The sequence below is a fragment of the Peromyscus eremicus genome, chromosome 2 (assembly GCF_949786415.1).
Source record: "Peromyscus eremicus chromosome 2, PerEre_H2_v1, whole genome shotgun sequence".
NCBI lineage: Eukaryota > Metazoa > Chordata > Mammalia > Rodentia > Cricetidae > Peromyscus > Peromyscus eremicus.
Window position 1 is genome coordinate 64,596,924 of NC_081417.1, and position 15,828 is coordinate 64,612,751.

At 50.7% G+C, this 15,828-nt stretch overlaps 1 protein-coding gene across 2 annotated transcripts in view; it reads right to left on the reverse strand.

Annotated features, from left to right (window-relative positions):
- Positions 1-15,828, reverse strand: part of Pax5 (paired box 5) — a 177,079-nt gene that overhangs the window by 36,458 nt on the left and 124,793 nt on the right. For both annotated transcript variants that reach the window (XM_059254259.1, XM_059254260.1), the window contains one exon: positions 3,618-3,719. In XM_059254259.1, the coding sequence (XP_059110242.1) occupies positions 3,618-3,719 (102 nt within the window). The remainder of the gene's footprint in view (positions 1-3,617; positions 3,720-15,828) is intronic.

A 15,828-nucleotide genomic window follows, 5' to 3' on the forward strand; every position in this document is an offset into this window, starting at 1 on the left:
GGCATCAGGGCCAGGAAGCAGGGCATGCCAACAAGCTGCCACTCAACACAGAACATGCTGGGCCCGTTTTTTTTTTCACATTCCAAAGTTCAACTGCCCGAGTGTACCCTGGAGGCAGTCCTCCTGTGTGTCCTGAAAGCAAATGCTATAAATGGAAGGCTCTACTCATATGTGGAGAGCAGCGACAGCCAAGCGATTCCTAGAGCCCACGGAGGCAGAGAGCTGTGGGGTTTCCGGTTTCCCTGCAGATTGCCCCGCAGGCCCACGGCAAGTACGGAAGACTGATTCACGTAGTGAAACCATCCATCCCAGTGTGGCCGCCTCAGAGCTGGGAAACTAGATAACAGCTCCCCCAGAGTCATGTCAACTGTTTTCTCAGAACATGCCAACAGGCCCCCCCACGGCTGTGATAACTGGATCCCATCAAGTAAATACCTCATGGACTTGGAAACCTGAGAGGTTAAGCGGCAGAAATCTGAACAAATGTAAGATCGAAGCCCTCAAACAGATCACAGAGTAGTCACGTCCTGGTCCCCGGAACCTGAAGTGTGAGCTCCTTATGTGAAACCTGTGAGTGCCAAGACCAGGTGGCAGATGTGAAGAAGTTGGGACCTTGAGCTATGAATGACCCTGATTGCCCACATGGGCCATGAGTGTCCTTATATGAAAGAAGGGTGATACAGAGACTTGGCCTTGGGGTGATGCAGCTCCAGCAAGGACCAAGCTGGACGAGTTGAGGGACAGCCACTCCAGGGCTTCCCAGGGAGGGGACTGTGACAGTACCAGCGTTTTGGCCCGGTGATCCTGACTTCAGACTCGTTACAGAGCTGTGAGAGAATGTTCCCGCTATCCTGAGCACTGCATTTAGGATTTTCTTCTGCTTGTCACAGGAAATTAAAACGCAGGTTTATCTGCTTTGCCCTGACACCGTCCCCTAGCCAAAACTCACAGAAAGTACCTAGAGCCTGCTTGGTGCTATGATGACACCCAAGGCTAAGGAGGTTCCAGTGAGAGCGGTGTGCACCACATAGCCCATGGAACACAAAACACTGGCCCCAGGTGGGAGCATCCTGGAAGCTTGTGGGCAGTGATGCTTGTGCTCAGACCTGAAGAGTGAGGCTGGATCGCAACAGGCCAAGGTGGGAAGTGGTCCAGCCAAGGATACAGAGTGAAGATGGATGACTCAGGACAGGGGGGGCTGGAATAGGGGCCCACCAAGCTAGCTAGGGCCAGCCCTTGACAATGCATGGGGGGCTGGCCAGACCACTGTTCTGCTGAAAGGCGAGGGCCTCTGTGCTGGGGATGTAAGCTATCTAAGAAGCAGGTTTGGAGACAACATAGAAACAGGACATGACAGTGGCCAGGACACTGACAAGCAAGAACTAAGCTGTCTTGATCTGGCATTAAGTGCTGTGAGTGTGGGACAAGAGAAAGCTCGGAGCCAGTCAGGAGGAGGAACCGCAGTGAAGGGGCTGGAAGCAGGGGAAGAGATACGGAGCAGGAAGAATTCAGGGTCCTTGAGCAGCACGCCCCCAACCATAGTTCTTACTTTCTCCTCTTCAGTTCTGTGCACTTGCCCTCTGTGGTGAAGGACTGAGTCCCAGAGGCCCTGTGTTCCCATTGCAACAGACGGGGACACTGTGCCCTTGTATGGTCCTGTGACTCCTGCTCCCATCCCTACTGGAGGAGAAGCTGCCATCCCGGTGGGGTCTCTGCCATCCCATAGCCAGGTATGTGGGGCCTGGGAGTCGGGGCTGGAGGAATGACAGGATCGGAGGGTTGTTCTCTTTGGATAAACCAGACGAGGGTTGGCTGCTTCTCTCAATAGCTCTCTGGGAGAAGGGGAGGCTCTCTGGCAGGGCCATCAATGTGGTCTCTCTTTCACCAGCTCTAATTGGGACCAGGACCCAGGGTTACTACAATCCCCTTCTGAAAAGCTAGAATTGGGGACTTAGAGCACCCCTTTGCTAGGGGCCGAGCTCATTCGCAGCTCCATGCAGTCCGCTAACTTCTTTGGATCCCAGCCACTTAGAGAAATGGGGTTACACCCTCGAGCCAGCCCATCTGACAGAGCTGTTCCATGTGAGCACAGAGAGAGAAGTCTGCCTGTTGGTATGGAAGTGCTACACAAAGGTGAAGAGCCATTCTTTTTTTTTTTTTTTTTGGTTTTTCGAGACAGGGTTTCTCTGTGTAGCTTTGTGCCTTTCCTGGAACTCGCTTTGGAGACCAGGCTGGCCTCGAACTCACAGAGATCCACCTGCCTCTCCCTCTCGAGTGCTGGGATTAAAGGCGTGCACCACCACCGCCCGGCGAAGAGCCATTCTTGAATGTGGTCTGTGGTCTCAACGGCTAGAGGCTGGCAGATGAGGAGCCCAAGGGTGTGGTGGTAGCAGTGTGTGCCCACCACCTCTGTTAGTCTGGGCACTGCTTTTTTCCGGTGTCTGCCACAGGGCCATCCTTGCAGCAGGAAAGGCGAAGCTTTTGGGTACCACCTGGCAGGCCTCCCCAGTGTTGGCAAGGCCCAGGACAAGAGTGCTCACCGAGGCCATTTCCCATATGTCTCATATTTAAAAGGCATAAATCAAGCTAACAAACCGTTAAATGAAATATGCTCCAACCTCCTACCTTGTTAAACACACGGCGCACACAACTAGGCCAGGATGGGATTTCCAATTCCAGGGCTCCTTGATATTCTCTGCCGGGGTGTGCAGTGTGGGAAACCCCACTTTCCTGTGCCCTAAACTGCTCCACTTGTTGGCATGCACGTGTACACACACACACACACACACACACACACACACACACACACACACACACGTGAATCCTCCTATACCTTACACTCAAGCTCATTCATGTCCCCACCAAGAGCTCACCATCAGGGGTTCACAAACAGGCCATTAGGGCACCTTCAAGAGGACAGCCCTGAGGTAGAGCCAGAAGAAACTTAGCTCCACCCAGGTGGGCCTCCAGAGTGGAGAAAGACACCCCTTGGCTCTGTGGACTCACCCTGGTCCCTGGGATGGACGGAGAGGGGGAAACAGAGGACATCCTTTAAGGAATGGAGATCTCTGTTCTTGGTGTCAATGACACTTCACTGGTGCAGGGACAGAGTTTAAGGTTTTAATGGAGTTCAGTATAGTCCAAGTGGCAAACTCAGTCATCAACAACCTACCGGTCGTGAAAACACACTGTGCTCACGCTCAAGGGATAAGGCCACCGAGTGTACCTTGGGGGCTTCTATATGGTTCCTGGTACACAGATTGAGGAGTAAAGGAGAAGTTGGAGGAGGGAAGGAAGGCTAGGGGATACCCCAACTGGCTGGCCCTGCACTCTTGGCCCTGCACCGCCATGGGTTCTGGTGCCCAGTGTGGCTGACCAGGGACTTTTTAAGTGTCAGACAAGGACCCAGCCTCTGATGTCCTCCCCAGCGAAGCCTCTGTTAGCCTGGCCCCACTGCAGACCCTGCTGCGGAAGAGGCTGAGTCGACCTCTGCTGATTTATTCAGGTTGATTTCTCTGAAGCATGGAGGTCACCTGGGCTGCTTTGGGGCAGAGAGTGCCCTCCCACAGCAACCCCGTCTGCTGCCTGCTGTGGAGATGAGGACAGTGCAAACTCACCAGGCACCATCCCTGTCAGCGTTGGTGCGGAGTAGCTGCCCTGTCCAGCGGGGGGGACGTGCGGAGGGTACCCGGGGAGGGTCGTGCTTGCCAAGTCGCGGCCTGAAGAATCAAAGCAACAGATCACAGGGTGAGCATCTCTGCAGACTGCTGCCCAGCTACAGCTCCCTGGACATCCTACACATTTGTCACTTCTGGATGCCGAACACCAGCATGCTCTAGTCCCCATGTCTCTCTCTCTCTCTCTCTCACACACACACACACACACACACACACACACACACACACACACACTCCACACTAGCTCTCCCGGCTCTACTTGGCGAGGAACAAGCTAGAACTGTGGTCTATCTCTGAGAAATCAGAACCGCTCAGGAAGTGGGACAATGGCCGTGCCACATAGCGGGCTGTGTACTCCTCAAGTGTGACTTAGACTGCTCCATCTCTACCCTGTGGCTTCCCATTGGTTCTCAGCATCCAGTGCCCCCTCCTCCAGCCACATACAGTCGCCCACCGTGGCCAGGCTCACACATCTCCCTCCTCCATTCCCAACAGCCCGTGGTGGGAGCAGCTCCTATCTTCCAGCTCAGGATCTGGCCGTGTATTGCATTTTCCCTCCCAAGACCCAGAGCTGTTCCTTTATTCAGTGAACATGCAGGGTACTTCTCCCAACACCAATACTGCCCCTCTGCTGGCAGGTGGAGGTGAAGGCCCTGACTCTCAAGTGGGGACTCCCAGTTCTTCGAGGGCAGGGATGACTTCATGTCCATCACCATGGCCCCGCTGGAGAAGTGGGAATCCATTAAGAGTCTTTCACTCTGCTCAAGAATCAGCGCAAGAAGAGCACTGAGAACTCTCCTTGGCCAGCCCAAGCTGACATTTTGGAGATGATGAAACAGACCTTAAATAGAAAAAAGGAGAGAGTGGCTTGGGTCTCACAGGGACCCATGGCAGAGCAGGTACGTTGTGGCACATAGCAGCATTTTATGAGTAAGTCCACAGGGTAACCAAACATCCAAGAGGCTTGTGGAAAGGAATCTCAAGGTAGCAGAATGCTGTAAGCAAGGAAAGACCCAATCATGTCCCTGTCTGTGTCCCCTCAGGAAGGAGCAGGGCCTGTGGCCCTTCCAACCCTCCTGTAGCTTATATACGACAGGGAGACCTTGAGAAAGCACTCCCCTTACTGGACCCTGAAGGAAGACGCTGTCCTGGGGGAGAGAACGGACAGCTAACCCTAAAAAGCAAAGTGATGGGAAACGGGAAGTGGTGGGAAAGGGTGCAGATTTGGGACGAGGGTGTGGACCCTGAGGATAGGGAGGGGGCGGGGAGTCGGAAGGGGCCCGTGGGCTGGACAGTGAGTGACTGCTGATCGTGCAGAGCCAAGATGAGGGCCAGAGCGCTTGTCAATCTTTCCTACAATCCAGCAGTACACAAGTAGGGACTCTGAGCCCCGCCCCGCCAAGAGGTGGCCAGAGGAGGGCCATCACTGACCAATGTCCCCCCACAGAACAGAATCCAGTGTGTAGTGTGAGAACATGAACATGCCCTCCACAGCCCTTCTAGTGCCATCCGTCAGTGACCATCCTGGAAGCTGCCTCAACTCCCAGTCTGCCAACCTTCCAGAACTTCAAGAACTCCTGACAATCCCCAAAAGAGGTCCCCTTCCTGCCCCAGCTTATCACCTCCGGGGCTTTGGACTGGGCACCCTGACTCACGTGTCTTTACATGAGATGTAGGAGTTGAGCCAACACCCCAGGATTAACTCTGGGAGTCCCTCATCCTCGGCACGAATTGCACCCAGGCAAGCCTCTCAAGGAGGGCCAAGCCGAAACTGAAAGCTCCAGCTTGCAGGACCAGAGGCGATGGAGGAGGTTTGCCCTATTAGGCTTCCCGTGCCTCTCTGCAAAGTCGGAGCTCCAAGTCAAGTCTTTGTACCCCCAGGTCAGAAGGGCACAGGGCTAAATCATTTTAGTGAAAGAAGCCACTCTGCTGAAGAAGCAAGAGTCTTGGGGGTCCACGCAGCCCCCTCCACTCCTGTTCAAGGACAGACTCAAGAGGGGACCCTGGACCAGGCTCTTCTTGCCATTTTGCAGATGGAAAACTGAGGCCGTAGAGGAAGGGGATAGACTGGCTTGGGGTCCACAAGGACTGTGGCAGAGCAGACACCTCAGCCCAGTGCCTACCCCAGCCTAAGGCCTTCTCATCCTCAATCTCCTTCACAGAGTCAGTGACCAGGGATGGCGGTGGCGGAGAACTGTGACGGTGTCTCAGGAAGCGGAATGGGCACCAATCGGACTACTCGGCACAGGGCTGAGATGTCAGTAGCCAGTCTGTGAGACAACCAAAGTCAGGGGCTGCTTTGGTGAGGGGCACCTCTGGCCATCGTGGAAGCATCTCCACCAACTTGGGCAGTATCTCCCCACCCTGTCCCTGACTCCAGGTTCCCACCTAATGATGACAATTGCATGCAAAGAACACTTACAAAGAAATTATGAAACACGAGGCTCTTGCCAAGGTTTTGAAAGGGTTAACGCCTCCAGCCCTCAACACCCCGAGGAGCTGAGGTACTGATATGAGTCCTTTCTTACAGGAGAAGAGATGTCCCCGGTGAACCAGTGTCTATGTCTGTCTGGCTAGCCAATCCATCCACGCCCCTCCCTTGCTATGGGACTATCTGTACTTCTGGCCATGATTCCTGAAGTCCCATCTCTCAACTGGGACACCGTCACCATTACTTATTGGCTCCATCTTCCAGAAGGAAATTTGACTACATAGATTTTTTTAATAGTGAACATGTTTTTCTGAGGGTAAAGACAAAAGAGGGGTGCCAGACATGTCTCCCAGAGTATGGAGGGTGTGTGGTGAAGCCCACCTAGTACAGTTGCTCATGCACTCCCCAGCTGCCCGAGATGGAGACCAGGGCCCCGAGAAGGGCAGGGTGTACCCATGGAGACTCAGAGAATCTGAGCAAGGTTTGGCCTGGACTCTGGGGCACCTGTCTCCTGGGATCTGGCTCATTCTTCAACCAGTGTCTGCCCTTTGGGTCATGTTTGGTCAACAGTTTTTGCGGCTGGTACATACACTTTAAAACCTTGATCCTTCAAGCAAAGGTTCAGAAAATCAGAACCTTGGCACAGAGCTCAACTCAGAAGGCCAGATGAAAAAGCAGTAAAAGAAACCCGGGGAAGGAGGAAAGAATCAACACGTAAAAGGGGAAACGAAAAGACAGGCACAACCCTAAGTACACCCGGGAGTCAGTATTCGAAAATGAAGTGGCATCTTAGCCAGACCACCCTGAACGGGAAAAAGAGCAAGCTCCTCACACCACTCCTCACACTACTCAGAAGAACAAACTCCATGTGCTTCTGAGACGAAACCCAGAGCTACACATAGCCGAGAGAGTGGCTGAGGTCCCCTCCAGGCTAGATGTGTGGAGAGGCAGGTAATGACTCAAAACCAGAGGTGCTCATGCTGCCTTAACACAACTCAGAATGGACCGAAGGCCTCAGAAGAAACAATTAACATCCACGGACTTGGATTAAGCCAGGCTTTCTTAAAAAATCACACAAGTGATTAAAAAATGAGCAAATTAAAATTTAAAATTTTTATGCTTTAAAAGACACCAATAAGAAAATAAAGATGAGCTGGGGGTGGTGGCACACGCCTTAAATACTAGCACTCAGGAGGCAGAGATAGGTGGATCTCTGTGAGTTCAAGGCCAGCCTGGTCTACAGAGCGAGTTCCAGGACAGACAGGGCTACATAGTGAGACCTGTCTAAAATTTTTTTTTATTAAAAAAGTTTTAAAAGGAGAAGAAAATGAAGATGACTCATAGCATGGGAGAAAATATTTGCAAATCAAGTTTCTCATAAGAGGCTTCATCTAGAATATATTAAAAAGTCAGAAATTAATAAAAAAAGAGAGAGAGAGAAACAAACCAGTTTCAAATGAGCTAAGGACGTTCATAGCCACGTGGACAAAAAGGAGCAAATGGAAGCCCAGATTAAGCCCAGACTTAGCTCAGCACCGTTGGCCATTAGGGAAATGCAAATCAAAGCCGTGGTGACACAGTGTTTCTCCCCGACCGGGACGGTCGCATTTAAAAGACAGAATATAATCTTCCGTAGATGAGGAGAACTGGATTTCTCATCTCCCGCTGGAGGGAATGTGAAAGGGTGTGTGTACTTCAGGAAGTCTGGACACAGAGTTCCCACGTGACCCAGCAATTCCCCTCCAGTTGTGTAACCAAGAGAAATGGGACCAACTGTCCCTGTGAAAGCCTGTGTGTGAGGGTTCAAAGTCGCATTATTTGTGATGATAGCCAGACAATGGAGACTGCTTATGTACCCGCCAGCTGACGAGCGAAGAAAACCCCAGGTCAGATTCCAAAAGTCACAGAAAGAAAGTCTTGGAGGGACAAAGAAGGGGTGTGAATGTGGATGAACAATTGAATGGGGAAGTGTGAGCCGGTTTGGGATGCACCTCAGGGAGAGGGCAGGGGTGGGCAGACGAGCCGTAGCTGACCTGAGGGCCATGGCCGCCAGAGGGCAGCCTTACCTCCAGGGAGGAGATGCTGGGTCAGCTCTGTGAGGGTCAGGCCTGAAGAGCCAGGAAGCAAACCCTCCACCCCCTACCCCCCCACTCCACCACCCCCTTAACCACTCCCTTTCACACACCTTCCCCAATTACCTCTAGAGCCAAATCTAGACCCTAGAATGTGTCAGGGAGGGGTCCAGTCTGGGAGACACACAGGCCTGAGTTCAAATCTTACCTCCACTACTTACTACTTGTGTGATTTTTAGGAAAGTAATAAAATTATCTGAGTCTCTTTCTACAATTGGAAAAAGTTCTTTTAGGGGATGAAACACTCTTTATGACTGTTTTCAAATGGATCCGGGAATTCCTTGTAACCTTCTCATGCAGAAGTGGTATCTATTTTCCCTCACCTTAACTCTGGGCATCCCTGGACCCTGGCCAATCAAAAGAGCCACAGGGGTTCCTATGAGGCATACTTTGGGCCAATACTTCTTGTGCCTAATCTCCAATGACAGCTATGTTTCTAGTGTGGGCTGTGTTCTACGTCACATTGTGTTCTGTAGATACTCATTCGTTTACCCCTCAACGCCGTCCTGAGACAAGCTCCATTACCAGCCGTTTAGACACGAGAATAAAGGTGCAGAGGTTTTGTTCAGACAGTCGCTCAAGTTCACACCCTTGGTAAGGAACGGAGCCACACCCAAACCCTGGCCTTCTGACACCAGATCCCTCCACATTCCTTCCCTGCACCCTGACTCATGTCCTCCTTCTGTCTCTGGACTGGAGCTTTCCAGAGATCAGGAGCTACTGTTGTCCCCTGCCTCCCCTCTCCTGGCCTGGTATGCAGTAGGTGCTCAGAAAGTGTCCACTAAGATGAATTTAACCCAACGATTCAGTTCTGCTCAGCTGAAAGAGCTATGGCTCCCTCTTACTCACACCTCAGAAGCTCTTCCTTGCTACCTCCATAAAATGACCAGACCTGTCCGATTACCAGTTTCTGCTCAGATGCAACTTTTTTTTTTCCACACAGCCCCTTCCTAGGTAGTCTGTATGTATACTAATGTGTGGGGGGGGAGTGTGTGAATCCAATTAACTTCAAATTTAGCTCATAATGAACTTATCTCATTTTGCTACCAGCTCGGTTCTCATCGTGTGGCAGTAATTAACCACTGGGGGTTGTCACTCTTAGACACATGACACAAAACTCCTCCAGCCCTTCCTTCCAGCCCTTGCAGAATTCATTACTCTGACAGTGTGCAAAGCCTTCACGTTGAATGCCATGGGGCACAGACTCAACTCCCCCTCCACCTACCTGACGGTGAGTGGGAGGGAAAGGACGGACATACCACTCCATTCTCACTGGAGGGCAGTCCTTAACTGTGAATGGGTTTGGGGTGGGGTGGGGTGGGTGCACAGGAAGCTAGAGATGGCTCCTTGACCAAGGGGGGGCTGCTGTCCTTGGTCCTGACAGCCCCTGGTAGCCAGGAGGTCCTGCCCACAGGAGGGAGGTCTCTGTGGCAGTCTCTTCCTCTGCTCTAACTATAAAGGACAATGGCGGAACCAGTTGGAAGAGGTTCTTCCCATGCCAATACCCTACAAGTTGGTGGGCTCATTATCGGTTTAGGGACAGGCAGAGAGGCTGGTTACGGCTGCTTCCAAGATAGACTCATCAGTGTCTGCCTGATACCTTCACACAGCTTCCCCCACCCCCGCCCTGCCCCAGAGCCTCTGAGCGGCACCCAGTAAAAAGAGGTTCCGAAGTCAGTCTCGTTGCCACGTGTCCAGGAAAGGAACTTCTTGAAGGAGATGGGGCTGCTGACCTGCATACCATTGCCACGGTCGGTCTCCTCTCTAAGTATGGACATGGGTGTGCAGTACCTGCCTGGATACTGGGAGTAGTGGGAGCCCTGCTTTCCACAGAGTTCCATTTCATTGGGAGTATTTCAATTATGTCAATGCTCATAACTAATGTGATTTTAAAATTTTAAAAATAATTGTTTTTTGCAAGGGTTTATAATAAAATTTATTTAAAAAATTTAAAAACAAACTTAAATATATGTGCTGAAAACAAAGAAAATATGTCCAAGTGTTTAGCCCCTAGACTTCCAATTTTCCACCATTACCCGTCCTCAAGGCCCTGGAGTCCCATCTGACCCACCTCACACCAGCAGCAGCTCCATCCACTGCCAGGACTGGCTAGAGTCAGGACTGCTGCCCAGGGTCAGCAGACCCTGCTGCCCAGGGCCCAGGTACCTGCCAGAGAGGAAAGCCCTGGTGGTGGAGGAGGGCCAAATAAAACACAGACGGCATTCAGGAAGACGGGTGGGAGCCAGTCAGCTTCCTGGGGCTACCCTGCCTTTTCACTCCTGTGGGTGACACTCCTCGCTGCCTGGTCACTCTGGCTTCAAAGTGAGAAAATTTCTTATGAAAGTGAGACGTTCTCCACACCCAGTCAGTCTCTGAGCCCTCCTGACTTTCTGCCCCCTGCTCTATGACACCCACTTGCCCTGGACCACACTGTCCCCTTTTCTCCCACCATTCTAGCAGCTGCTCCCAGGCCTCCCCACCCCCACGCCATGCCAAGGTCCACTTTGGCTGAACTGAAGAGGGCAAAGGTAACACACCTGCTCCTGCCCCTCATGTCCTTGTCACCATGACCGCAGACACTTCTTCCTCCCCCAGGGCTGTTCATGGTGTCTTCCCAGGAGCCCCCTGCTCACAGTCAAAGAGCCATAAGAGACCCTGCTCCTGTGAGTTGCGGAACATCCCTCACAACTTAAACAAGTCATAAAGGTGGGCAGTGTACAGGACCCCTCAGTGTGGCAGGGTACTCCTCAGTGGCAGAGTCAGTGGGGGCCCAGACTAATATGCAGATTTCTGCTGGATGAGAGAGATACTCTTCCAGGTTTGGCAGAGAGGCCTCATAGAACATTAACCAGTTTTGTTTTCAATCTGGTTCTTATGCTGACATTTTAAAAAGCTTTTCTTGAGGAATCGGAAGTACCGCTCAATGATAGAGTGCTTGCCTAGCACACATAAGACCTGGATTCAATCCCCAGAACTCCCACCCGCAAATATTATTTTGTTTATTTGTTTTTTGAGACATTTCTCTACGTAGCCCTAGCTGTCATAGAACTTGCTTTGTAGACCAGGCTGGCCTCGAACTCAGATATCTGCCTGCCTCTGCTCCTAAGACCTGAGATTAAAGGCATGTGCTACCATTCCCGGCTTATTATTTTTTTTTTAATTAAAAAAGATTTCGGGGGCTCAAGGGATGGCTCAGTAATTAAGCACTAGCTACTCTTCCAGAGGACCTGGGTTTGAGTCTCTGTGCCTGTGTAGCTATGGAGGCCCATGACCGTCTGTAACTTCAGTTCCAGGGAATCCAATGCCCTCTCATGGCTTCTGTAGACACACATGCGTTGCACAGACATACATGCAGGTAAAACATTTATTGTTCGTGCATGAGTGTTTGTGTGTACATGCATGTCATAGCATGCGTCTGGTAGCCAGAGGACAACTTGTGGAAGCTGATTTTTCCCTTCCACCATGTGGGTTCTAGGTCATCAGACTTTGTGGCAAATGCCGTCACCCACCAAGCCGTCTCCCCAGCCCACAAAGACGTTTATAAAGGCTTTTCCTGATAGAGGGTATAAATCCCTGTTTCTCAAGTAGTCTGAGAATCAACAAATTTCCCAGTTAGTTAACAAACAGAATCAGATCTTCATTTTATGTATTGTCAGATTTGTACTGGTAGAATATTCATGCTGTGGCTTGGGTCAGTGTCTGTCAAAGGTCCTGTGCTTTGTCCCCAGCGAGGCACCCTTGGAGAAAGGGTGTGACTGTAAGAAAGTCGGACCCAGGGGGAGGTCCTTAGGCCATTTGGGGCGTGTCTTTGAAGGGGATTGTGGGACCCTGGCTTTTTTAGTTTTTTCTTCCTGGTCATGATGTAGAATGACCTCCATATACACGCCACACCACCGCGACCCAACATCCCCACTAGAGGCTCAAAGCGGTGAGTCCACTGGATCCTAGGCTGGGAACTGCGGTACTGTGCACTGAGCACACATCTCTCTGAAAGTTATTTATCCCTAGTATCTCGTTATAGCAGTTATGACTAAAGCAATTATGTTTGTAACTGTTCAGGGGTGCATCTGACACCTGTTACAGGAACCATGCCTGAGACGGTGACGTGAGCTGAAGATTTTTAGTAAGACGGACGACTGCCACTTTGGGGGAAATGGAAGAACAATGCCAAGGACTCGGAGAGGGAACAAGGCCTGGTACTTGGCCTCTCTTGCCTGCACACAGTGCACACAGCACGAGCTCACAGCCCCCACTGGCAGCTGAGATGGACAAGCGGGCTGCTGCTCAGGAGTCCCTCTTCTTCTGGACCTGTCACTGTCAAAGGGTGTGCTGTTTCACGGGGCCGTGCGGTAGCAGCCCACCTCAGCCTACAGACAGTGACCAGCTAATTGAGATGAGCCATCACAGGAGGTCTGGCAGGCTCCTAATGCCAGGCTTATCAGCCGTTCGTTTAGGGAGTGTTGTTTATCTAGAAACAATAAGCCTACATTTCTTTTTCCCAAGTTACTAATTCCCCACATGTAACTAATTCTGACTGGCCTGTCTCTTAGTAGCCAGACTAAAAGTGCAGCCTGGATCTGAAGAGCCAGAAAGACAAATACGAGCACTCAGTAAGTAATTGGGTGCCTTTACTTTTCTATCTCCACTCGCCCAGTCCTCCATCTGGGCAGACCTCATGTACTTCTCTGAAGTCGCTGGGAGCCATGCCATCTCCCCAGTCCTGTGTTCTTTTGTATTTTTCTTTCTTTTGTTTATTGGTTTTGTTTTGGTTTTTGAGATAGTCCTCTGTAGCCCAAACTCTAAAGTCACTAGGTAGCTGAGGCTGGCCTTGAACTCCACATCCTCCTGCTTCTGCTTCCCAAGTGCTGGGATTATATGTGTGTGCTATTATACCTGACTAGCTAGCCTGTGTGCTTGGAGCGTCCTGGGGATTAAACCCAGAACTCGCCTGTGCTAGGTAAGATGTATCGCTGAGTCCTTGTGTTTGGGGTTTAAGAGAATGACTTTCATCTGCCTGGAGTTTTGGAGCAGATGCTGGGCTTACTCAATATTTTGGTGCATCTTGTGGCTTACTCTGGCTGCACCGGCAACTGTTGATCCAACACGGTGAAAGGAAGAAGACAGAGCTCCAATGAGCAAAGCCAACAAGCAGCCCCACCACACCTTGCTCTGGGCCTTTCTGCCAAGACTGATCCTGATTCAGGGATGGGAGGGGGGCATGCTTGCCACAGGAGGAGCCACAAGGCAACTGCGGGCTGGTCCACTCACTTGTTCATGCATTATCTGAAATCCACTATGTGGTGCCCCTGAGTCCAAAGGACTCGGACAGGAGAACAGTCCCCGAAACAACCACAACAACACCATACATGTAGCTCTTACTGAGTTCAGCCAGGGGCTCTGTGTATACATTCTGGTTAAGCATCACAGCCACTCTGGGAGATGGAAATCTTTGCAACCCTTAATTTAAAATAAAAGTGCTCAGTTAGTAAGTATGTGTGATAGTTTGAATGTAATTGGCCCCATAATCTCATAGGGAGTAGCACTATTAGGAGGTGTGGCTTTGTTGGAGTGGATATGGCCTTGTTGGAGGAAGTGTGTCATTGTTGGGGGGCGGGAGGGCTTTGAGGTTTCCTATGCTCAGGATACCGCCCAGTGTCACAGTCAACTTCCTGTTGCTGGCAAGATGTAGGACTCTCAGCTACTACCCCAACAACACATCTGCCTGCACGCTGCCATGCTCCCTGCCGTGATGATAATGGACTGAACCTCTGAAACTATAAGTAAGCCAACCCAATTAAACGTTTTCCTTTATAAGAGTTACCGTTGTCATGGTGTCTCTTCACAGCAATAGAAACTCTAAGACAGGGTGAGTTGGATGTCGATTGAGGTTCTGGCTTCTGGGCCTAAACTCCTCTGCCCACATCGTGCATCCCATAAATTCTGTTTTAATAGGTGAACCACAAATACAAACTGCACCTTCCCTTTAACTAGCAATTCTGAGTCTAAGATTTTACCGTGGAGATACACAGCAAACACACGAGGATCTGCATTTAATTAGAAGGAAGGGAGGGGTGGGGGAAGGGAGAGGAGGGGAGGGAAGGATAAGGAGAAGAAGGAATTTGAATGTAGGGATTATGGAGAGATCTCCAACATATATGATTAAATGTATAAAACAAAATGCAAGAGGATTCTGTACTACATCGTTTTGTCTCTGCTAGTAAAAAAATTGGATCAGATCCATGTGCTGAGAGATAAATAAAATGTTAAGGTGACATGTTTACACAAAGCTGAACGAGAGAGCTGAGGTTGGCAAGGAGGAGGCGTAGTTTTCGTTATATTGTTTTTTTCTGTACAGTTTGAATATTTAATCACATGAATGTATTACTTTCTATTCAAAATTAACATTTTGATTTAAAATTAACTTTTTTTTCTTAAGAGCCAGACAGTGTCTATACCCCAAGGGGCCCACTCACAGTCTAGGAGAATGATATTTAAGATGCATGAAGTTGCTATCCCTTATTCTGGAACTGAGCTGTCATAGGAGACAGTCCTTGCTTTTCAGGACAGCCTCATGATGCCAGGAGCATCTTGGCCATGTCACTTACACATGTAACAAATAGTTATCCAAAACTCACCAGGCTTCTCCTGGCCAGTACCCAATGCTCAGTGGTAGCCTGTCCTGTGTGTCTGAAAAAAACCATTCACCAACACCAGCTCCTTTCCACGTGGCTATGAACAGTCAGAAGGAAGGTATAAGACCTGGTCTGAGTCCTTCCTGCCTCCAGCTCCAGAAAACTGAATCTTCAGGGGCACATTATTCCAACAGGCTTGGTGGCCTAGCTTCCCAGGCTGCCACCAATGTATTGTAAACAGCAGAGTCAAAAGTGAGAAAGGAGGCTGGGTGGTGGTGCATGCTTTTAATCCCAGCACTCGGGAGGCAGAGCCAGGCAAATCTCTGTGAGTTCAAGGCCAGCCTGGGCTACCAAGTGAGTTCCAGGAGAGGCACAAAGCTACACAGAGAAACCCTGTCTCAAAAAACAAACAAACAAAAAAAAAAAAGTGGGAAAGGAGACTTTGGATCTGCTCACACTGCCATTAGGAAGAGTGACAGGTGGGTGGCAAGGACCGTGGTGTGTCGATTACTTTCCTTATTGCTGTAACAAACTACCTGGCCAGAGCAGCCGGAAGGCTCATGGTTTAAGAGTACTGTCTCTCACAGCGGGGAGCCATGGCTGCAGGAGCACTGAAGCAGCTGGTCACATCGCTTCCACAGTCAGGAAGCAGAGAGAGATGAATGCTGATGCTCAGCTCAACTCTGCTTTTATCCAGTCCAGGGCCCCAGCCCACTGAATGGTGCTCCCCACACCTAAGGTGGGTCATCACACCCCGGTTAATCCCATCTAGAACACTGCTCACAGACGTGCCCAGAGGTTTGTCTGCTACGTGATGGCCAGTCGAGTTGGCAATCAGTATTCACCGTCACACGTGGGGACAGGAAAATGACAGGAACAGATACAGAGCCCAAACCTCAGGGGTCAGGGTGATTTGTGGTGACACCAGTGACTGCCCACAGTCTCCCAAGGCTTTG